At 46.7% G+C, this 24773-nt stretch overlaps 1 protein-coding gene across 1 annotated transcript; it reads left to right on the top strand.

Moving 5' to 3' along the window:
- The first annotated feature begins 1432 nt into the window (after positions 1 to 1432).
- On the top strand, positions 1433 to 18608 carry LOC118093862 (cytochrome P450 2J2). Its single transcript, XM_035133638.2, has 9 exons — positions 1433 to 1770; positions 7185 to 7347; positions 10019 to 10168; positions 11768 to 11928; positions 13867 to 14043; positions 15329 to 15470; positions 17010 to 17197; positions 17888 to 18029; positions 18228 to 18608. The coding sequence occupies exons 1-9, from the start codon at positions 1600 to 1602 to the stop codon at positions 18407 to 18409; spliced, it is 1476 nt and encodes a 491-aa protein (XP_034989529.1). The 5' UTR covers positions 1433 to 1599; the 3' UTR covers positions 18410 to 18608.
- The last annotated feature ends 6165 nt before the right edge of the window (positions 18609 to 24773 follow it).

Here is a 24773-nt window from a genome sequence, read left to right as displayed (position 1 = left end):
CCTGCTTTACTTGCCATAGGTGTGGCATCTGTGTACGCAAAGTGTATGCAAACACACCCAAACTGGTCTGCAACGTTGTGTCAAAATTTCAACCCAATCGGTCAAGTGGTTTCAGAGAAAAGTGGATGCCCTAGATAGATAGGGAAAAAATAGTATAACAAGAAAATAAGTGTGACAGACTGGGGGTAAAAATATTCAGCAGCAGATGTGACATAGTGGGACAGTATAAGGTAATGAAAATAATTTAGTAAAATAAGAAAATGCAGTCAAAAAGACAACAGATAGGAAACCAGATAAAAAGTGGAAGGGGAGTTAAAATTAATGCTTATAAGAGTTATAATACATTACTACTGTACTGTATTATTATTTACAGATACGTGTCATATACTTATGTTAGTCCCCCCGCTTTCTTATTACCATGTGTGTGACTGTAACATACTATGCATTGTTGATATGATAAAACAGAATGTACAGGGCCATTGAAGTCAGTTGGCAATGCAAGGGAACTGCCCTGGCCCTTTGCCCTGAGGTGTGGGCACAAACTGGGGGTTTGGAAGGTTGCCAGCCTAGCTGGATGTGAGGTGACAGGAAAAGACAGTCTTGAGGAAGGGTTGCTGGAGGAGGAAGAGGAAGAGGAAGGAAGGAAGGAAGACTAGGATCCATCTTGGGCAGGCTGGCCGCTTCCTGCCTGGGACAAATGCCTTCAACTCCAGGGCTGCACTGCTTTGGGGGTACAAGCCCCTCTTGAAATGACCATACTGTAAGATCTGGACCCCTCCATGCAGACAGAAGGTATAAATAGGTGAATAAACCATATTTCTTAAAGCTACGGCAGGCTCCGCCATGTCTCAATTCTCCAAAGGAACACAGACTGGAACCCATTGGAACCCTGCCCCAGCTCGGCAAAGAGAGGGGGTGGCACCCAACTTTTGTAAGATTCTTTTGAGAGCAGGGCAGAACGAACATTTTCTGCTTATAGGCGGTGCCTAGGTTGCTTAGCAGTAGTGCAAGACTAGGATTATGTCATTGTCACCCTGTCCTCTTCATCTTGCCACAGCTCCTGTTGCCCCACTCTTTATTGCATCGTTTCCAAATGCCTTGGTCACCTCCCGATGCCACACTCCAGCTCCCATCAGCCCCAGCCAGCACGGCCAATACCCAGGGGTGACGGGAGTTGTGGTCCAACAACCTCCGAAGGGCCACAGGTTCTGCATGCCTGCTCCGAATGATTTGATGCAGCTAGTTCTAGCTGGGTGCTATTGCAGCAGGGCCTTAGTGCAAGAGTTGCAAGACCAGGGAGAGGCTCTTTGAGAAAGACCTGTCTTCATTCTTTTGTCATGAAGAAAGAGCATGGCCTGTGTCCCACAATTTCCTCACCCTGTTATTAAATCATAATATTGATTACTATTTCAACATGACTGTTACCTCCTTATCATCTAATCGCCACCATGCAGTAACAGCAGAAGAAGCTGAGGCAGCCTTCGCAAAAACTGACAGGCAGCCCTGAAGATGAAGACATCCCACTAACGAAGCAGATGTTTCCAGACCATTCAGAGGCACAAGCTGATCCTAAAACCGAGGGATAAAGCAGCCAGGGCAATGGTGGGGGTGAGCGGGCTCCTTGCTGTTGGCATTGTAACTCTCCTGATCGTGCAGTTCCTAAAGCTGCAATGGTTGCGTCGGCAGTACCCACCTGGACCAATCCCGCTTCCCTTAATTGGAGGTCTGTGGTCCTTGGACTTGAGTCTCAACCAGGAAACATACACCAAGGTATTTATTTTGGCTTGATTTGCCATATTGTTGAAATGAAACTGATTTAAGTTTGCAGCAGCAGAATGGAAAGGGGGCCAGAATACTTTGGTGACTTGTAACGTGTAAAGATGGGTTTGAACGGCAACTCAGTTCACATTTAGAAGGTGAACTTACCTAACTCATATTTTCCAATGCATTGTGTGAACTGAAGCGCAGGGGTCCTCTGAAGTTTGCAGTGCTATGAATTTTGCAATGCAGTTCTCTAGCCAAAGAATGTCCACAAAGGAGGTATATACTAAGTGTGCATATATGGGTGAAAATTGTATACAAAATGCATCAGAAAATAGACATCTCAGGGGATATATTATTTGTGAAAATGTGTCTATTGGGCAAGGCTGCCTTAAAAAATATGGAACAATGAGAAACAATGAGGATGTAGAGAGAAACAAAACTCTCAGACAAGACAAGAGAGATTCACCTGTCCTTGGGTATGTGGTTTGTGTTATGCTCATCTTTTATTCTGATGGCAATGGTCCCTGGGTTTGTGTGTATGTCTGTGAGACTGAAATGTTGCCAGTTAGAGTTGGGTGAAATGATTGCATTTTTCTCCAGAAACGATTGGTGGCACAGGATTCCCCTAGCTCCCGAATTTTCTACTCCGTTTCTCCTGAATTTTCCAAAAATGACCATATTGCTTTCTGGAATCCAGTAAAGAATCTGAGCACAAAGGGGGCATAATAAAAGGGAGATTCTGCCTTTTCTAGCCTGCTGAAGTAGACAACAACTTGCACCCCCAATCTGTGCCATGCCCAATGGTTTCATAGAGCTCATGGAACCAGGTAGTTCTCCTTGTTGAGTAAAGAATGGAAGATAATTACTCCCAGATTACTTCTATGATTCTTTGTATTTTTATAATGTGTATCACGGGGTCGGCAGGTTTTTGTGGCTTGGGCCGGTTCACAGTCCCGCAGACGCCACGGTGGGCCGGAGTGTGTGTGAGCATGCACGCACGCATGCACGCGCACACACACATGCACAAATGCTATTTCTGGTGCTCCTTTCGGCGCAGAGGAGGTGTGTGCAGCTTCCCATTGGCTGCAGGAGCTTCCTGCAGCCAATGGGAAGCCAGCCAGCATCAACGAAGGCGGTCCCTGCTCTGCTCCACGCCGGTTTAGTGCAGCACACGGGAGCCGACCGAGTGGGTGACGGGGGTCCCCGAGCAGATGTCATTGTATAATTTGTGGTTTCCTCTGCTTGTAATAATAATAAGAATAAGAATATATTATTTATACCCCGCCCATCTGGCCGGGTTCCCCCACTCTGGGCGGCTTCCAACAAAACACTAAAATACAGAAACCAACTTGTGTAAAGTAATATAGAAAGGCAGTATACAAATTAAAAGTGAAATGAAAAAATGAAATGAAATGCACAATAAGGTATGTATTTAGAAGTCTCAAGCAAATAATTGTCGATGCTTCTTGTAAATGAGACAGGTTTTTGTTGATATTTTACTGAGAGAAGAGTAGGTCTCCCCACCGTTTTTGCAGCCAGGAAGATGTGGTGTTCATGTGAACCCCCTCGGATATTGTTGTTGTTGTTGTTGTTGTTGTTGTTGTTGTTATTTTCTATGCTGCCCACCTCACTGGGTTGCCCCAGCCACTCTGGGAGCCTCCTGACAAAATATTAAACACAGCATGAGGGTGCCCACCCTTTTGAATGCCCTCCCATCTGATGTCTTTTTTTTATATACATAATTTTTATTAAGTTTTCCTTTTTGACACTCCAATCAGATCACATCAAATATTCCACATTATACATGTACATATGCTTCCCATGCTTCAAGACTTTGGAGGGCTCTGATCAACATCATAGTCCCACTGCATTTCGTAGTCTTCCGGTAATTCTTATTTCTCTTTCTCTTGTTATCCTTCCTTCATTCACAGCCTCTGAGTTGTTCCCACAAGCGAGTTAAAACAACCAATAATATGTTTCTGTGTGGATTTTGTGTCAATGATTCCCTTCGATAAGTTCGCAGGATCTCCTCACAAGCTGGTATTTCTGCCAAGTCAGTCAAGGTCTTTCCACTACGAGCAAATGCCGCTGCAGGCAGACACCATCTTCACACAGTTCCGATGAATTCCAATCTCAAGCGTCCACTCAATAATTTCCCCAAACCAGTTGCATCAAACATTGTATTTCCAGGGGAGATTTACCGAATCAGACTGGAGGTACAAATATAACAACATATTAAGGGCTCACCTCCCCATATGACTATTTCTAATTCTGCAACCCAGTTGGCTTCCAACATGGCGGATTCCCAATTTTCAACTGCGACACGACTGATAAAAGTTGCAGGAAACTGTCCAAAGTTTTTATAAAAAATCCAGCAGCTAATGAGACCTGCTTCTGTCTGATGTTGACGAAATCTTCTTCCAAGCAAATCACAGATCAAAGGTCTTGATTATATTATATATTTTCATTTCCACACAGTTTATACTTTTAAAGCCATATTATATCAATGAATACCAAACTTTCCATTCTCGCTTGTTATAAATATTATAGACGGATTATAGATGGATCTTCTGGTGGTTTTTTTGCCAAATAATATAATAAAGCAAAGTACAATAATAGAAGAGGCTTGCCCCCCCCTCCGTTCCGACATACCAACAGATGTTAAACCTTCTTCCAATCAGACTTTTTTGGTACCTCAGTGGCTAGGTTGTTTAGCAGAGTAATTCCTCCCTCCTCGCTTGAAGCATGTCCATAACTTAAATCCAATTTTTCATCTTAAGAAATGGAGCTTGAATCGCTCACGGAAGAAGCGTCCAGAAGAGCCAGGTTTTCTTGGGGGCTTTCCACCCAGTGCCCCCTGCCTCCCTCCTTCCGGATTTGGTCCAGGTTGATGGGCATCTGCGGATGAGACTGCGTCTTCCCTCATCTCTCGGAAGATTTGGGAGGCTGATCACTCCCATCTCAGCCTCTAATTACCCCATGATAGCCGGAGCGATGGAATGTTCAGCCATCTTCCGTGGCGCCTCAAGCGGAACGCCCTCCCATCAGATGTCAAGGAGATAAATAACTATACAGCTTTTAGAAGACATCTGAAGGCAGCCCTGTATTGGGAAGTTTTTAATGACTGGTGTTTTATTATGTTTTTATACTGTACTAGCTGGCTGGGCCACGCGTTGCTGTGGGTTTTTGTGTTAAATTGACCTTTTTCAGTTAAATGGACCTTCAGAGTCTCCCTTTAGAGTCCCCTCACCTGCCCTCTCCCAACCCTAACTCCCCTGCTGTAAGTTTCAAAAATAACAGTTCCCCCCACTGCTTTGGCTGACTCAGGGTCCTCCCCCCCACCATGGCTATGTGTCCCCCCATTGTTGTGCCTCATCCCTGTGACCCCCCACCCCGTTGTGAAAGCCCCATATTCTGTTTGTTTTTGCCTGTGGCCTACTGGGCAATGCTGCAGCCTACTCAGTTTTCCCTGCTTGGCAATGCTGCGGCCTATTGAAAAAGCTGGGCATTGTTGCTGCAAAAGGACTGTTTTCAGTTGGTTGCTGTGGAATTTTGTGATGTCATCTGGCTGCGCAGCTTTGGAGGCGGCAGCAGGGTGCGATCTGCCTTTCTATTGGATGCTGCTGGAGTTTTCAGAGCTTCTGGTGGTGACGTCTAATTTGGGTGCCACTTTTTTGTATTTAATCATTATTTTAGGTGTGAAAGGTGTGGTTTTTTGAAAAAATTTAATGCCAGATCCCTCCCTGATGGGCATGGAACGTTGTGGCCAAATTTGTTACATTACGGTTCAGCAGTTACGGAGAAATGCTGTGACCTCCGCATGTGCAATGCCTACATTTATATATATATATAGATGTGTTGGAAGCTGCCCAGAGTGGCTGAGGCAACCCAATAAGATGGGCAGGGTATAAATAATAAAATGATGATGATTATGATAAAACAATTTGGGCGGGCACACACCATTTCCCATACATTGCTTACATAATACGTTAGTTGCTGGGGATGATACTTCTTGTACTCAATTATAAGTAACACTTGGGCCCAGATGAGACAGTTTACCTATAATTTTTTTCTTTAGTGACAGTGTGAAATGCTCTTAAATCAAATAAGGGAAGATGATAGTTTTATGGTCATATTTGCATTTGCTGGGGTGGACGATATGACCTTTGAGGATACTTCCAACTCCATAATTCTATGGTTCTATGATGGGGGAACAGTGTTTGATCCTGATGTCTATTTTGCTCTAGGAGGCTTAGTTTGGTCAGAGTCGAATACAGTGGTACCTCTACTTACGAATATCTCTACTTACGAATGTTTCTACTTACGAACGGAGCTCCGCCCGCCATCTTGGATGCGGTTTAGATAGGATTTTTTCTACTTACAGATTTTTAGATAGGGTTGCTTCGACTTACGAATTTTTTTCTCCCAATGCATTCCTATGGGATTTGACTTACCTTTTTTTTTTACTTACGAATGTGCGTTCGGAACACATTAAATTCGTAAGTAGAGGCATTGACGTCAAATGAGGCTCGCCAACTCAGGGGACAACCAACAACATTCCTGCAAATGATCTCAGTGATTCAGCTGGGATTTAAGGGTCCAGGAGGTCCCTAATGTACCCTTAGGTGTGGGGGAGGCACTGAATAAAGGTTCAGCTGTCAGTCCAGTCAGCTTCTGTATGTGTCATGGACTGGTTGGATGCAGAGGAATGGTGGGAGGGACCAGCTGGGATTGGGGGCTCAGAGTCCAGGGAGCGATGGTGGGATGATGGGTGGTTACAGGGAAAAGAGGGTGGGGGAGGTGTCAGAAGCTGAGGAGGTAACAGGACTTAGTGAGCAGGGAGAGTTGGTGGCAGAGAGAAGTCCAGAATCAGAAGCAGCGGCTAAAGCAGGAGAGGCCAAGAGGCAAAGGTGAGTCAGGCTGGTGAAGAGTCACGGGTATCTCCCCCCCTGCCGTGACAAGCTCCCCTCCCCCCTTGACTCCCAGAACCAGAAGATGCATGAAAAGGGTGGAGGAGAGGCTGACTTCACACAGGCGCAATTTCCGATTGCTTGGGGAAAGCCCTGGAGAAGAGGCGACAAACGACTGTGAGGAGCCGAGGATTTTCAGCCTCAGCAACTGATTTTCATGCAGTTAAGATCACAGAGAATGAGCTGCTCTGCCCATTAGGCCCGACACTCAACCAAGTCTGTGGAAATTGCGTTTTTGCTAATAAGGAGCAATCCCTGAACTGTGTGATTTATTGCCAGTTTGCATTTTAACAGTATGTGGAATGGGAAGGAGGTGCCAACTTGTTCATTTCAGGCAGCAAGCATATTGGGAGGGAGTTGTTTTTTGCTAGAGTGGCCTACAAAGTTGTTTTTTAAAAAGAATTAAATAAATAAATAAAATAACTTTTCTTGCAATTATCTAAATTGCAGATATCAAAGCGTTATGGGAGGATCTTCACCATGTGGGTGGGACACAAACCCATGATTATCCTGAATGGGTTCGATGCTGTGAAAGAGGCTCTGGTCACGCATTCCGAACAGATGACGGGCCGGCCCATGACCCCTTTTGTGATTGAAACAATGAAGGGAAAAGGTAAGTCAACCTCCTTACTGTTAAGCATGTTGAGATTTCTGGCCTCTACCTTGATCAGATGCAACAAAATGCACTCAAATCCCGGGGGGGGGGGGGGGAGGAGCATACATGAAAAAAAAACAACGTCCATCAAAAATGTTAATTGAATTCCCAGTACAGGCAGGTTCCGCTATCGATCCGCTCGCCATGTGAAAATTTAGTTACCTGAACGTACAAAATTATGACCAAACCTTGTTATACACTCCACAGATTCAGCTATCCAAACAGCCGGAGTTTGCCCACTTCCTTACTTCCTTACTTGCTTGTGTTTCGTTGGATGGTAACAGCCAATTTCAGGCCGAAACCATGCAGGGAGGGAGGGAGACCGGTCAAATCATTTCCCCCTTTGTCTCTCTTTTGCGGGTTGGCTGCAGCAATTCCTAGGAACAAACCATTGGGGGGGGGGGGAGAATCAGACAAATCCCCATTTAGAAATGTTCCCATAGGAATCAATAGAAATTGTGGACTCATTATGCGAACACTCGCCTAACAGGGAACGCGTTGTGTTTGGTAAGCCGGACCTGCGTAACCAGTGGTACCTCTGGTTAAGAACTGAATTCGTTCCGTAGGTCCGTTCTTAACCTAAAAGTACGTATTCTTAACCTGAGGTACCACTTTAGCTAATGGGGCTTCCTGCTGCCACCGCACCGCCAGCGCGCGATTTCTGCTCTCATCCTGAGGTAAAGTTCTTAACCCGAGGCACTACTTCCGAGTTAGCGGAGTCTGTAACCTGAAGTGTCTGTAACCGAGGTACCACTGTATATTGAAATGGACAAAGCAGAAATGGACAAATCAGTCTATTTCCAGGCCCTCTTGTTTTTGCATACGATGCGGGGATATAGGATGCTATTTCCTACAAAGTAAAACCATGAGTCCACCTAGCTCAGAATGTGCTACTCCAGAGGACCCCGCTGTGGTACCTGCAGGCATTGGGGTGCCCATGAGTACCTCCTGTGGTACCCACAAATGTTCTCAGTAACTGACCCCTTCAAAAATCTGCAGTGTACGAGTGGCTCCTGGCAGATATTCGAGTAGCCATAGCAGAATGTGGACGAGCGTCTACATACAAGTGCACACACCATTGAAATTCATATCAAGTGGATCCAAATGGCATCCATCCATACTTCCTCAATACCGTGTTTCTCCAAAAATAAGACACCGTCTTATATTTATTTTTCAAAAAACACACACACGGTGGCTTATTTTCAGGGGATGTATTTTATTATTATTATTATTATTATTATTATTATTATTATTAATAATTTTTATTTATACCCCGCCCTTCCCGGTCAAGACCGGGCTCAGGGCGGCTAACAACAAATAATATCAACACAAATATAAAAGAAACAATTCAGTTAAAACAACAGAATAATACAATGTTAAAATTCAATTTTAAAATTAAAAATCTACGAATAAAATAAAACCATTATAAATAAAACCTTAGGGGAGGGTAACCGTGGGGTCAGACTGCGTCAGTCCGAAGGCCAAACGAAACAGCTCTGTCTTGCAGGCCCTACGAAAAGATGACAAATCCCGCAGGGCCCTAGTCTCCTGAGACAGAGCGTTCCACCAGGTCGGGGCCAGTACTGAGAAGGCCCTGGTCCTGGTCGAGGCCAGCCTAGCCACCTTGTGACTCGGGATCTCCAATATGTTATTATTTGTGGACCGTAATGTCCTCTGTGGGTCATACCGGGAGAGGCGGTCCCGTAGGTACGAGGGTCCTAAGCCGCATAAGGCTTTAAAGGTCAAAACCAGCACCTTGAACCTGATCCTGTACTCCACCGGGAGCCAGTGCAGTTGGTAAAGCACTGGATGAATATGAATAATAATATGATTATTATTAAGTATGGTACAGTTTAACCTACAAGGTTAAACTGCCTATCATCACTATGGCTTTTTTGGGGGGTATGGCATATTTTCGGAGAAACATGGTAGGAATGAGGTGCCTTCCACCTCCCCTCACATTTTGCCCTGCCGGCTATGCATAATGAACACACAACTAGAGTTGGGTCAAGGATTGTCTGTACCTCAATTGAACAGCACTTGCATTGCCCATTCAAAATCCTAGGTTCCATCTCTGGCTTTTCCTGGACCAGGGCTCAAGGCAGCTCACACAATTTAAAGCAATCCAGATAAAATAAAAAGGTAAAAGGTAAAGGGACACCTGACCATTAGGTCCAGTTGTGACCGACTCTGGGGTTGCGCGCTCATCTCGCATTATTGGCCAAGGGAGCCGGCGTATAGCTTCCTGGTCATGTGGCCAGCATGACAAAGCCGCTTCTGGCAAACCAGAGCAGCACATGGAAACGCCGTTTACCTTCCCGCTGTAGCGGTTCCTATTTATCTACAGTACTTGCATTTTGACGTGCTTTCGAACTGCTAGGTTGGCAGGAGCTGGGACCAAGCAACGGGAGCTCACCCCGTCACAGGGATTCGAACCGCCAACCTTCTGATCAGCAAGCCCTAGGCTCAGTGGTGTAACCCACAGCGCCACCTGGGTCCTCCAGATAAAATACCAACAGCTAAAAACATATAAACTTTTCCCCCCCGTAAGGCATACCATACAGTTGTTTGATGCATTTCTCCCCATCCCACTCAAATGCTCCTATAATGTCTTGATCTGCTATAACAGGAGTTCTGTTTGCAACTGGCCACATCTGGAAGCAGCAGAGGCGCTTTAGCCTGACGTCCCTGCGGAATTTAGGCATGGGGAAGAAGGGCGTGGAGTACCGCATTCAACAGGAGGCAAACTATGTCCTCGAACTCTTTGCAAGCGAGGGAGGTGAGAAACACCACCATTATTATACAGACTGAATGCTGCGCAGTTTCAAGCTTGGGAATTGATCAGCACTTCTGGTCGGGGCTAACAATGCAGAAATGCAAGGTTAACTGCAGGGCCGCCCCTACGGCAAGGCTGGGTGGCGCCGGGTGCCGGGGGGTGGTGGTGTGCCGTGCTGCTGTGCCCGCTGCAGCTGCGGTGCGCCCGCCAGACAGCCGCGCTGCGAAATGGGGTGGGGGGGAGCCGGAGGGATCTTCGCACCATGGCGCCAGATATGTTTAAGACGGCCCTGGTTAACTGTCCAATGCATTTATAGGATCAGTTTCTTCTAGTGTGACTATTTAAGCTTCTAGGTCTCATGGGTGTAGACTGAAAAGCATAGACATGCCTAGGATATGTCTGTTGAAGCTCTGGAATTTGTGCAGCTCATAAATGGCCATCTGTCATGGATGCTTTAGTTGAGATTCCTGCATCTGCAGTGACCTTCAGGCCCCCTTCCAATTCTATAGTTCTATGATCCATGAAACCACATATTTAAAAATGTGATAATCTGCAAGTCTATGGAGACTGTCCTTTCCCTCTCCCCTTCAGAATCACCCACAATGCAGGAGGGCACTCTGTAGCTGCCACCAGAACTCCCTGGCTCCTTTGGAATCAAGAACTAAAAAACAGAGCACAGCGTCTTTAAAGGCAACAGCTGCTAGAGGGCAGAGCTAGAGGCAATTGCTTGGCTGCAGGACTCCTTAGGGCCCCAGTTGCCTGCCTGCTGTTGCTGAAGCAACATTATTGCCTGCTCCTTGCACAGAGCCTTTGGCGCTGACTCCACGGGGAGCTGGCTGGAGGAGGAGTTCTGGACTCCTGCCCTGTTGATGATGGCTCCAGGTTGAGATTGCTTTTGTGCAGTGTTTCACTGATGTGTTTATTTGCACCACACAAAAAGAACCTTGGTACAATCATATCTAACTTGCCCCGAGGGATTTAGTCTGGCTCTTGTGCAGGATCGTCTGCAAAGAGAACGCCACTTTTGGGATCAATCTCACTCTTCTAGCATGCGTCAAGGAACAGTGTGTGAGGAGGAGGAGATGCTTCTACATGCAGAAAGTGACTCCATCTCCCATCATCCTGAGCAAGTATGGACCAAGGGCAGGAATGATGGGAGTTGTAGTACAATAACATGTGGCAGGCCAAAAGTTTCCCAGCCCTGAGTCAGGCAGAATCATACACTGAAAGAATGAAATGAAAGACAAGCACAAAAACAGTGAGGAATACTTTTCATGGCAGACCCAGCCCTCCCCCTCCTACTAGATTTGCTCCTGGCCTTTCAGGTGAAAACGTTTGGCTTCATATTGTTGTTGTTTAGTCATTTAGTCGTGTCTGACTCTTCGTGACCCCATGGACCAGAGCACGCCAGGCACTCCTGTCTTCCACTGCCTCCCGCAGTTTGGTCAGACTCATATTCGTAGCTTCGAGAACACTGTCCAACCATCTCATCCTCTGTCATCCCCTTCTCCTGAGGGCACAAGGTGATGGGTTCATATTAGGCAGGTCTAATTGTTGGTCTGAATGTTAAATGATGACACTTTGTCACACCTGCCCTTTCAGGGAAGCCCATGAACCCTGCTCTCATCATCTTCCCTGCGGTCTCCAACGTGATCTCGTCTGTGGTGTTTGGGCATCGCTTCTCCTACGATGACGAGGTCTTCCAAGAGATGGTCAAGAATGTCGATTTCATGTTCCATTTTTTGCCCAGCCCATTTCGAATTGTGCGTGTTCCGAAAGCTTTCGAAAAACAAGATTAAGTAACGTCCTGTGTCAAAAGGGAAGCTGGGTTATTCTTTGTTGCTGGCATTGGTCTGTCTTGAGAGGCAACGGAGTGCGCCTCTGGGGGTGAAGTCAAACCGTTGCATTAGTGGCACTCGCACTGAAATGACTTCTCTGGCACACAATCCTGAGCAGTGTGTCTGGAAGTCCTGGGCTGCCCAGGGGACTCACTGAGGTGGTCCAAAGGAAAGCAGAGCAATGTGCATAGCTGCCAAGTCTCCCGTATTCCCCGGGAAACCCCCGTTTTTCCAGCTGTTCCCAGCCAAAACAACAGATTTTTTTGTTTTCCCCCGGTTTATTCTGGCACGGCGGACATTTTGGAACTGGGCGGAGCATGCTCAGAAGCGACTTTTGATGCTGCTCTGCCCAGTTCCAAAATGGCCGCAGCGCGACTTCTGGTGCGGCGGCCATTTTGGAACAGGGCAGAGCAGCATCAAAAGTAGCTTCTGAGCATGCTCCGCCCAGTTCCAAAATGGCGGCAGCGCTACTTCCGGTCTGCTACTTCCGGTCCAGTCCCTTATTTCTCAGGCCGGAACTTGGCAGCTATGGCTATGTGTTTGGCACCAGCTTGGCTGCAGGAATTGCCGGAAGGAGGCGAACAAGGCGCCATCCAACTGTCTTAGGGACGCCACTCTGGATTGGTGTAGGGTTTACTCATTAGCATTTTCTTCTCCTGAAGGTATCCTGCAAGGTTTTGAACTAGGGCCTCAGAGACCAGGATTCAAGCACAAAATTCATTGGGCAGCATTTAGCTGGACACAGTCTCTTAACCTAACACAGGCATAGGCGAACTTGGCCCTCCAGATGTTTTTGGCCTACAACTCCCATGATCCCTAGCTAACAGGACCTGTAGCCAGGGATGATGGGAATTGTAGTCCCAAAACATCTGGAGGACGGAGTTTGCCTATGCCTGGCCTAACCTAACTCACATGGCTGTTGTGAGGATGAAATGGGAAAGGGGTGGACCTAAGAAGAGTCCTTCTGGACCAGGCCAAAGGTCCCTCTAGTCCAGCGTCCTGTTTTCACAGTGGCCAGCCAGATCCATGTGCACAAAAGCCCTCTCCCCTGCTGTGGCTTCCAGCACCTGCCATTTCAGAAGCATTACAGCCTCTGACAGTCAAGACAGAACTGACTGGCAGCCCTGGGTAGTTTTATGTGATGCTAGTCCTCTTGGCATTCCTCATTAAAACGTTGGTGCTTCAAAGACAATGCCAGGCTCATAATCTCTTTTCAAGCATAAAGAGGAAGAGAGACAATAAAAGCAAGAAAGGAGAAGAAAGCAAGGATCTGAGGAGAGACGGGGAGCAGTAGTATTCCAAAAACAGCAATGTCGTTTCAGACAATTACCCCTCATAAGCATATTATCCAAGGGCCCATATTAAATAAATAAGTTTATTTACCCGTTAGCTTTAAGAGCTTGAAGAAATGACCAGCCCTTCCATATACAAGATCCTTTCTGTGAGCCATAATTACACACTCACGAAAGCAGCCTTTGCTTACCCCCCACATACACCACAACTGTCCCAGAAAAAATGGGACATCCCGTTTTCTCACGTGAGAGCAGGGCAGCCATTTTGGGTGTCACGATCTTGCACAATTTTGCACCAAGATCTCACCCAGAAAAGTGGCCCGATCTCGGTGTGGTGCCCCAAAATGCATGCTTTGGTGCGCAGTGCAAGCCTAGCTCTGGGGAAAGTGCATCTCTTGGGCTCTGTGATCTCGCGCGGGGCCAGTGACTTGCGCAGGAGCACAGATGGGAAGATGTGCATTCTGGTGCGTTCTCAAAATATCGGAGGGTATGCCCGTGTGCCCTTCAAAGAGCTACGATTAACGTGGTGAGGGCAAATAACCGAGCGTCTTCTCTTTCTCTCCACCTCCAGGCATATGATCTTTTCCCTGGGCTGATGCGCCGTCTGCCGGGACCTCACCAGAAGGCGTTTGAATGCTTGGCGAAAGGGCATGCAATGATAAGGGATGAGATCAAAAGCCACGAGAAGACCAGGGACCCAATTGACCCGCAGGATTTAATTGACCACTATCTGAATCAGATTGAAAAGGTAAGGGGCTGCCTTCTGTGCAGTTGGAGCTCATCCGGAGAGATGGTGGAAATGTTGGTAAATCATAGAATCGTAGAAGGGACCCTGAGGGTCACACCCCTGCAATGTAAGAAATGCAGCTAAACCATCTATGAAAGGTAGCTATCCAGCCTTTGCTTAAAAGCCTCCAAGGAAGGGGAGTCCACAACCTCCTAAAGGAGACATTTCCACTGTCAAACAGCTCTTTTAACACTAAAAAAAGAGTTAAACAATGGTTCTGATAACCATATAGCCATCCGACATTCTTTTTTAATGTTAATAAAAGGTAAAGGGACCCCTGACCATTAGGTCCAGTTGTGACCGACTCTGGGGTTGCGCGCTCATCTCACATTATTGGCCGAGGGAGCCGGCGTATAGCTTCCAGATCATGTGGCCAGCATGACAAAGCCGCTTCTGGCAAACCAGAGCAGCACACGGAAATGCCGTTTACCTTCTCACTGTAGTGGTTCCTATTTATCTACGGTACTTGCATTTTGACGTGCTTTCGAACTGCTTGGTTGGCAGGAGCTGGGACCAAGCAATGGGAGCTCACCCCATCACAGGGATTCGAACCGCCGACCTTCTGATCAGCAAGCCCTAGGCTCAGTGGTTTAACCACAGCGCCACCTGGGTCACAGCACCACATTAATGCTAATAATGTGTTATTAACATGTGACACCAGAGGGTGCTGCAGAGCAACTAGCTATCATAAACTTAGGTAGACCTTGTGGAAAGGAAGCAAAGCGAAACCAAACGGACTGTCTTGACGTTTTCTAATATCATTTTAACAACGTTTAAAAGGCGAGTGTAGATCCAGCCTTACTGTCAGAAAGTTCTTCCTAATGATTAGTCGGAATCGTCTTTCTTGTCTCTTCTCAGTCTCCTCTTTTCCATACTCCGTTCCTTCAACTGCTCTTAATAAGGCTTGGCTCCTAGATCCTTCATCATCTTAGTTGCCCTCCTCTGCACACTTTCCAGGCCATCTCACATAGTTTTGGCTTTTTGCAAAGAATTCTGGAGGCTGCATTTTCTTAAGGGTCCTGAGAGTTGTCTCTGGCCCCACCTACCATTGTCCTTCAGAAGCTTGCCTAGACGGGAAGTCGGTCCATAGGCTGAAATGTTTTCCCCACTGCTCTTTGCCCGCCTGCCATTTGTTTAACACTGTATTCTGGCATAGTTCAGAATGCTAACCTATCCAGGGGCCACACAAAGAACAGAGCGCCACTAAACCCTTTAACATTTACTCTCGCCTTTTGGGCACCAACAGAGCAAAGGTGACCCCGACAGCACATTTGACGAGGAAAACATGCTCCACGTCATCACCGACTTCTTTGCAGCGGGGACCGAGACGACGGCCGTCACCATTCTCTGGGCTATCGTCTACATGCTAGCCTTTCCAGACATCCAAGGTGAGGCCTCCGTAACAAGTCCAGATACATTTTATAGGTAGAAAGCATCGTGTGGGAAGGTCAGCACCAGCACATTCACAAGCTGGCTGAACAGGCAGGGGGGACTTTGCAGTCTGTTTCAGTGAAGCAAAGAGTTGGTTTTGAAAGCTGGTTGCTGTGCACCTAATTCGCCTGCGCATATACCACCTCCACCATTTCACTGAACATTTTACACACACACACACACACACACACACATATAATTTTAATAAAAAATTCTAATTTACATTTCAAAATATTCATTTAAACAACCTTAAATCAATGGCTTCCCTTCTTCTCTTTCCATGGTTCATTTTGCTTACCAAGCATCCCTGCATATTTTACAACATGAACTAAACCATTGTTACATCCTTCAAAACTTATTTACACTGTTGAATTTATCTTAATGCTACCGGTGCTTTTAAATGAACACAATTTTCACCCATATATTCAGTAAACATCCTCCAGTCTTCTTCAAATGTATATTCTTCTTGTTCACTTATTCTATACGTTAAATCTGCAAGTTGCTCGTACTCCATCAGTTTAAGTTGCCATTCTTCTTTGGTTGGGACCTTGCTCGTTTTCCATTTTGGGACTAACATGACACGGGCCGCAGTAGTAGCATACATAAAGAATCATTTTTGACCCTTGGGGATTTCCCTCTGAACTATCAACATTAGTTTATCCTTAACATACTCACCCAATAGCTCAGGGTGGGTGAACCGCAAGCCTGGGGCTGGGTGTGGCCCTGCAGGTAATTTCATTTGACGTGACATTTCATTTGACGCAACACAGCCACTGACCTCTGACGCTGCTACTAGGCGCCCTGCAGGGAGGCAAGCTGTGCAGGGACAGCATCTCCTCTCCTAGAGAAGAAAGTGTGGTTTTGCGACGGCCGTCCAGGCTCTCCCCTCCCCCCAGCCTCACTGGAGCTAAGCAGGACCTTGTTGCACCACCTGCTTGCCCAGCACCCACGCAGGGGCAAGCCCCGACTGGCTGATGCAGAGCCATGCTCTCCTGTCTCTTGAGGAGGAGGAGGAGGCGCTGTCCAAAGGACCGGCCATGGCATGGCTTGCACCCTTTCAGAATCCAGTGGCACTGGCATTGGAGGGCTCTGTTTACCATCCGCACCCCATCCCCGATGTGCGCATGGGCGCCTGCTCTGGGCATCAAAAACTCGCCCTACGCCACCAACTGATCGTGCTTCTTTGCTTGCCTGGATGGAAGGTGGAGAGGCGTCTGGGGATGTGTGCAGAAACTAGCCCGCTGCACAAAAGTGAAACTTTCCGTCATTGCTCCATGCACTTTTGCTTCTGCCCGGCTCCCCACCCCCACCCCCGGCTAGGATATGGCCTTCAAAAAGTTTCATGGAAGGCAATGTGGCCCTTGGGGTTTCCTAGTCCTGACATGGATCAAATTGGTAAATTTATCCTAAGGACTGCCAGAGGTTCCCCCGCTAACGACCTGCCAAATCTGATATGACATGTTTATTTGTATGCATACATGTGTATATTTCACCAGAAAAAGTCCAGGAGGAGCTACATGCCGTACTGGATCCTTCCAAAGAGATCTGTTACGAGGATCGGAAGAGGTTGCCGTACACCAATGCTGTCGTTCATGAGGTCCAGCGCCTCTGCAATGTCCTGCTGGTTGGGTCCTTCAGAGAAGCAACAGCAGACATAACCCTGCAAGGCTATCGTATTAAAAAGGTATACCAATTCTCCTCCTTCTGTTATACCTTAAATTCCCATGGAACGCGGGGAACCACCTTATATTGAGTCAGGCCATCTGGAGAGCCACAGGTTCCCGGCTCTGCTTCGGAGTGGTCTTAGCACTAAGTAAACCCATTGGAATTTACGGACCTAACTTGGTCGTGTTCATTAATTCCAGCAGGCAAATGAGCAAAACCTCAGTAAAATACCACCCAACGTATTTGAGTTATGCAAATATCATACGGAAGTACAGTGGCACCTTGGTTGTTGAATGGCTTGGCTCTCGAACAAATCAGCTCCTGAATGCAGCAAACCCAGAAGACAGTGTTCCAGTCTGCAAACGTTTTTCGGAAGCCAAACACCTGACACAGCTTCCGATGGAGTGCAGGAAGCTCCTGCAGCCAATCGGAAGCTGTGCCTTGGTTTTCGAGTGGTTCTGGGAGTCGAACGGACCCCCGGAATGGATTAAGTTCAATAACCAAGGTACCACTGTACTTAAGATTCCATTCCCACTCTGATTTCTCATCATCTGTCCAGCAGGAGCGAATATGCACCCCTTTCTCTTGACACCCACAGCATCAAGAGAGGGGAGGAAATCACCCAATGACCAGGAGCTTACTTTTATCTGTCCATATGTGGATACTTTGGAACTGAGGAGTTGATCATCATTACTTAATGGTTTTGCAGGGCACTGTCGTCATCCCCGATGTAGCTTCTGTCTTGTATGACCCTGACCAGTGGGAGACGCCTCTTCAGTTCAACCCAAATCACTTCCTGGACAAAGATGGAAAATTCTTCTGCAAGGAAGCCTTCATTCCCTTTGCAGTAGGTAAGTGTGCCCTCTCCCCCACCCCAGCCCAGAGAAATGCCCGCAGGTGCCCCAAGATGCATGCTGCACTGTGTGTGTGTCATTCAATGGCTGCTTGAGCCTTAGGGGCCCTGGGGAATAGCGTCACCTTTTCCTGGCCAGCAAGGAATAAGCAAGACTGACTAACTAACCTGCATCTCAATGTTCCTCCCTACGCAGGGCATCGCATTTGTGTGGGGGAGCGCTTGGCGCGGACCGAGCTCTTCATTGTCTTCACCAAACTTCTGCGGGCTTTTAAATTGCAGCTTCCAGAAGGAGTGAAGAGTGTCAGCATCAAACCTATAACCGGAGGATTGGCCATGGTGCCAAAACCCTATAAGCTCTGTGCTGTTCCTTACTAGGTTCCAGAGGGGAGGAGGGCTATGTGGGCCGCAGAAATGGGCTATCTTTCTGACCGCTGAATTGCCCCTTTCATATCTACATGTTTTAAACTGGTTTTAGAATATTTAAATTGTGCTGATGATGAATGTTTTCGCTGCTCAGGACTCCTCTGGGAGAAGGAATGTATTATAAATTGAATAAAGAAACAAATATTCCTAATTTCATCCAGATGGGTGTTTTTTTTACCTAGGGACCCCTGTTAATAGGTTCACATACCCATTTGTGATGTTCCTATAATAATATGACTTATCTTTTTTTAAAAAAGATCTTTATTTCAGTTCTTTAAAACATTACAAATTATAACAGAAACAAATATAACAAAAAAGAAAGGATTTACGGAATATATAAAAGACAGGAAAAGGTATAAGAATTCCAAAAGCAAAACATGAAAATAAATATTCAAAATAAAGTTTCATCTAAACTTATGCTCAACACAATACATATCAAATTTTATATATATATATATATATATATATATATATATATATATATATATATATATAATATAATTTTTGATCAGAGCAGAATGAAATCAAAATATGGAAATTTCAAAACGAAAACAGGAAAAAATAAAATAAAATTTAAAATACTTCCGATTGCTCACATATCGCTTCCTCTTTCACCTCTCTTAGCTCGCTTTCTTAAATTCCTTTAATTAAACCACCTACCACAGGTGTGTACTATCTTCTTTTATCTAACAAGTATCTCTCATTAAACCCTTTGAAGTCTCCCTGTGTTCTCTGTTCTGCTTCCTTAATAAAGAAACTAACTGTAAGTTAGTCGGTCTTTCTCTGACCTGCAAATGCCCTGGTCTCCTTGTCGGCTCCCTCCCTGACCGATACCACTTTAAACAGTTGTGGCTTCTGCCAACAAATCCTGGGAACTGTCGTTTGTTACGGGTGCTGAGATTTATTAGAAGATCCCTGTTCTTTAGTGGAGGCTGGTCCATTAGGATGGCTGAGGGACGATGCGTGCCATGAGCCCAGTGGAGATGTCATGGTGGGGAAGGGGAAAACCAGGAGAGTTGGATTTAGACAACCCAGAGGGCAGAAGCAGGACCAGAGAGGAGAAATCAGGGTCTTAAGGAATGGCTGAGCTGGAGGAGTGGGGCCAATGATGAAGGGTCGGGGTTGGATTCTGGGGAAGGTTCTGGTCAGTCATCAAGGGGGTGGAGTGACTCCCCTATGAAGAAAGGTTGCAGTGTTTGGGACTTTCGGGTTTAGATCAGGGTTTCCTAAACTTGGGTCTCCAGCTGTTTTTGGACTACAACTCCCACCATCACTTGCTAGCAGGACCAATGGTCGGGGATAATGGGAATTGTAGTCCAAAAAGAGCTGGAGACCCAAGCGTGGGAAAACTCTGGTTCAGATAAAAGGCGAGTAAGAGGCGACACGAAAGAAGCTAATAAAATTGTGCCTGGCCTAGAGAAAGCGGATAGAGAAAAGATTTTCTCCCTCTCTCGTAACGTGACTAGAGCTTCATTCCAATGAAGCTGAATGTTGGGTGATTTAGGACAGATAAATGACAGTCCTTCTTCATGATGCATGTAGAGAAACTATGGAACTCGCTTCCATAGGAGGCAGTGATGGCCACCAACCTGACTGGCTTATAAAGAGGATGGGATGAATTCATGGAGCAGAGGGCTATCGATGGGCACTCTAGCCATGTTGGCTCCGCTCTGCCTCCACAGTTGGGAGGCAACAATCCAGTTGAATGCAAGTTGATGGAAACCACAGGAGGGAGGGAAGAGGGCTCTTGTGCTCATGTTCTGCTCGCTGGTTTCCTACAGGCATCTGCTTGGCCACTGCAAGTACAGGATGCTGGACTAGATGGGCCACTGGCCTGATCCAGGAAGCTCTTCCTATGTTCTTATGTCCAAGACGGGTGCTGTCCCTGGAATGTTGACTATGTAGAATCATAGGATCGTAGAACTGTAGAACTGGAAGCGACCCCCGAGAGTCATCAATAAAATAATAATGATAATGATAATAATAATAATTTATTTATACCCCACCCATCTGGTTGGGTTTCCCCAGCCACTCTAGTCCAACCCTCTGCAATGAAGGAATCTCAGCATCCATGACTGATGGCCACCGCTTGCCTCTCTGCAGACCCAAGTGTGACGTGACCTTCAGGACTCATGTGCTAGTCCTAACCTTTGAATCTTTTCATGGTCTGGGAGCAGGAAATTAAGAGGCAGCACGCCATTCAAATACTTATTTTCAAAAATCTCTTTCCTCTCCTGTCATGACGTTCCGCCGTCCCCAAGCCACCACTCAGTCACAGACTCACACCCCCCCCCCAGTCCCTTCTCCGAGGGCAAGCTGGGTTCCGGCAAGGCAGACAGTGCGTGGCAAGGGCTTCACACAGGTGGAAACCCCTCCAACCTGCGGGTAACTCGCTGCCACCAGGGGTCCTTCTCCAAGGACGCCCACCAATACTTCAACCCGGTAGCATGGTCTGCGGAAGGCTTGGATTTAGCTCAGGCGTCAGGGACGAGTAAAACACAACACAAACTGCGTTTTAAGATTTATTAAACTAAAAAGGTTAACCACCAAAAGGTAACAGAAAACATGAAACGTAAAACAGTTCTCAGCAACAGGAAAAGTTACAGACAAAGTAACAAACTTACTAACAGCTGATCTCATCGTAGCTGGAAAGTACTTGGCTGCAGAGTCTCCCAAAAAGGCAGAACGCAGCAGCAGGTAAAGATTCACATGGTAAAGCAAGCCTTTGCCCGAAGACAGTCAGTAGCAGCAGAACATGGCAAAAGCCAGGCAGGGGGTAACCTGCCCAAAGCCAGCTTCAGCCTTCAGCCTCGAACAAAAGAGACTCACACTTTTTATCCTTTAGTCTTCCTTGAGGGCGTGAAAGCGAGCCCACTAGGGAACAAAGGTACACAGCCAATCAACAGTTGATTTTTGTTCAAATTAACCCATCAGATTTAGGCTGACCATTAGAGATGCCACTCAAAAGAGACACTCTCCAGAGCTCCAGGTGATTTACATTACAAATGACCTTCAGCTCTTTGTCTTCCGCATGTGAAAGCAATAGACTTCTTATCAGGACCTTTCACTCTAAACAAACTGTTTCTCAGCTTTTGTTGTTGTTTAGTCGTTTAGTCGTGTCCGACTCTTCGTGACCCCATGGACCATAGCACGCCAGGCACTCCTGTCTTGCACTGCCTCCCGCAGTTTGGTAAAACTCATGTTCGTAGCTTCGAGAATACTGTCCAACCATCTTGTCCTCTGTCGTCCCCTTCTCCTAGTGCCCTCAATCTTTCCCAACATCAGGGTCTTTTCCAAGGATTCTTCTCTTCTCATGAGGTGGCCAAAGTATTGGAGCCTCAGCTTCAGGATCTGTCCTTCCAGTGAGCACTCAGGGATGATTTCCTGAAGAATGGATAGGTTTGATCTTCTAGCAGTCCATGGGACTCTCAAGAGTCTCCTCCAGCACCATAATTCAAAAGCATCAATTCTTCGGCGATCAGCCTTCTTTATGGTCCAGCTCTCACTTCCATACATCACTACTGGGAAAACCATAGCTTTAACTATAGGGACCTTTGTAGGCAAGGTGATGTCTCTGCTTTTTAAGATGCTGTCTAGGCTTGTCTCAGCTTGTAACTAACCACAATTAGCACTTACATCAAAGAGAGGATGTGGGAGTGTGAATTCTGTTCTCAAGCCAGGCTCCTCAGGGTAAAAAGGACACATTCCCAGCTCAAACCCCCAGAATCACTTGTAAAGTTTTCCCAGCTTGCACTACGCAAGAACCAAGGTTTCTGGCACATCATGACATCTCCAAATATACTTTTCTAAATGTATGTGCATTTTAAAAAGCGAATTGCAATACTGATCTGCATCTTTGGCCAAGAGTCAGATCCTTCTTTGGGTGCTTCCTTTCTTTCAATGGACTCAGGAACATTTTGAAAAGTAAGATCAGTGCCAACATCAAGCATTTAGTAGCCTGCAGAACAATTTCTTGGCTTTTACCCAGATGAATAATTCACAGCGGTTTCTGGCTTGAGAGCAGTACATGTGAAAAGGATCTAGGAGTCTTGGTAGACCACAGACTTGACATGAGTCAGCAGTGTGATGCAGCAGCTAAAAAAGCCAATGCAATTCTGGGCTGCATCAATAGGAGTATAGCATCTAGATCAAGGGAAGTAATAGTACCACTGTATTCTGCTCTGGTCAGACCTCACCTGGAGTACTGTGTCCAGTTCTGGGCACCACAGTTCAAGAAGGATACTGATAAGCTGGAACGTGTCCAGAAGAGGGCAACCAAAATGGTCAAAGGCCTGGAAACGATGCCTTATGAGGAACGGCTTAGGGAGCTGGGTATGTTTAGCCTGGAGAAGAGAAGGTTAAGGGGTGAGATGATAGCCATGTTCAAATATATGAAAGGATGTCATATGCGGAAGGTCCCAGCTTCAGTCCCCAGTGTATTCCAGCATGGCTGGGAAAGAACTCCTGTCTGATACCCTGGAGAGCTGCTACGAGTCACTGTGGTCAGTATTGAGCTGGATGGGCCAATGATCAGACTCAGTGTGTGTGTGTGTGTGTGTGTGTGTGTGTGTGTATTACAATGGTTGCCCACCAACCCCAATCTCTGCCGAGTGGTCGCAAGACCAGGCGCTGTGTTTCTGTTGAGAATCAAGAAGCGGCAGAGACTGTTGTGACTTTAAGAAACACGGTTTGTTCTACAAATATGTACACCAGAAGCTTTCAATGGAGACAGCGTTCACATCTCAGGACAGAGGCGCCAGCGTGCGAGGGTGATGGGGGAGGCGCAGGACGTCGCGGCACCCTGAGGTCGCCCGTGCAACATCGGGAGGAGCCAGGGGCCAAGAGGTTCAATGGTTAGAGGCTCGTCCTCCTCCTCTTCTTAGTGCTGCCACCAGGGGGAAAATGCTTTGACCTCCCTTCCCCTCTGCAGCAGGAAGAGGAGGCTCCATGGGACATGGGGTGGGGAGGGTTGGCCCCTATCGCAAATGTATGGGGGGAGGGAAAGGCACAGCCCCTAGGAGCTGGCACCCCTGTCTCAGGAAGGGCCTGTTCCCCACAGCAGGGCAGCATTGGATTCTGAGACATCTCTGTCTCTCTGCCCCAGCCTGCCTTCAGACCGGCAGCCCTCACATCATGACATCTGCCCTTCTGCTCCCTGTATGGAGTTCTCCCCACTTCTTGTTTCTCTTTCCCCCAAAAAACCCTTGCTAAGCAACTCATCCCCTTTTGCGTGTTCGTCCCTGTAATAAGCAAAAATCTGCTCTTATTTCCTTATGGGGTACACAAGAGCCCTTATTGGGTTCTCCATCAATTGGAGAATATAACAGAGGCCAACCAGAGAATTTTGAGAAGCAAAGCCTTTATTTTTGCTGTTGCAACAGGGTCCTTCCCCTCACACAAGAGATCAAGGAACGAACCCAGAACAAAAGAGAACCTCCACTTTTATCAGTTTTCCCATCCCCAAGAAATAACCCCAAAAGACATCATTCCTACATCACCGCTACGTAATCAATACCTCACGAAAAGGGAGGGTTCAAGGTAGAAATCTGAGCACCTTTGACACCTCTCCTAGTCCTCCTCTCACCCCTCCCAGGTGTGAATTCCTAAACACAAAGAGAAATTAACAGTTTCCTAAAAGTTGATCACTATCTTTTGTTCGGAGGAGTCAAAGAGGAAGCCTCAAAGAGGAAATCCCATGACATGGTGGCAGCAGCCAGGATAGCAAATGCTCCGGGATGTTGTCGCTGTAAAGAAGCCATTTCCTTGACAGAACATTTTTTGTATGATGTGCTTGTTTGGTCAGAAAACTGCATTGTGAAATACGTGCCCACCAGCTATGCCCTGCTGCCATAGGGGCCATGGCGGCACATAGATTAGCCAGTCCCCTGCCATGAATGTGTACACTGGCCAAGTATCCAAGCATCAGAAAATAGTCTATGACTATTGCAAGTCACTCTCTTTTGACTGCCATCAAGCAGTCGAAAGTGGTGTTGGAATTGTCACAGAAATGTTATTGTGTACTGTATTAGCATTCTGGTCCATGGGGTCATGAAGCGTCGGACACGACTAAACAACAATTAGCATTCTGGGTCACGTTAAAAAAAAGAAAAAGAAACCCTAAGCCACTAGGGGAAAAACAAACACTGAAAACTAGGATAAAACAACCTAAAATACACAGGTTTTACCCACAAACACACAGGTGAATTCCGTAAAGGGGAGCCACCACTGAGAAGGTCCCGCTCTCCCCAGCTCCCTCTGAGGGGGCCCATGGAGAAGACCCTCAGGTGCCCCCTCACACCACGTCAAGACCTCAGAT

This window comes from Zootoca vivipara, chromosome 5, assembly GCF_963506605.1.
Source record: "Zootoca vivipara chromosome 5, rZooViv1.1, whole genome shotgun sequence".
Classification (NCBI taxonomy): Eukaryota; Metazoa; Chordata; class Lepidosauria; order Squamata; family Lacertidae; genus Zootoca; species Zootoca vivipara.
The sequence above is the reverse complement of the archived record's forward strand: the minus strand, read 5'-3'. Positions and strand labels throughout refer to the sequence as shown.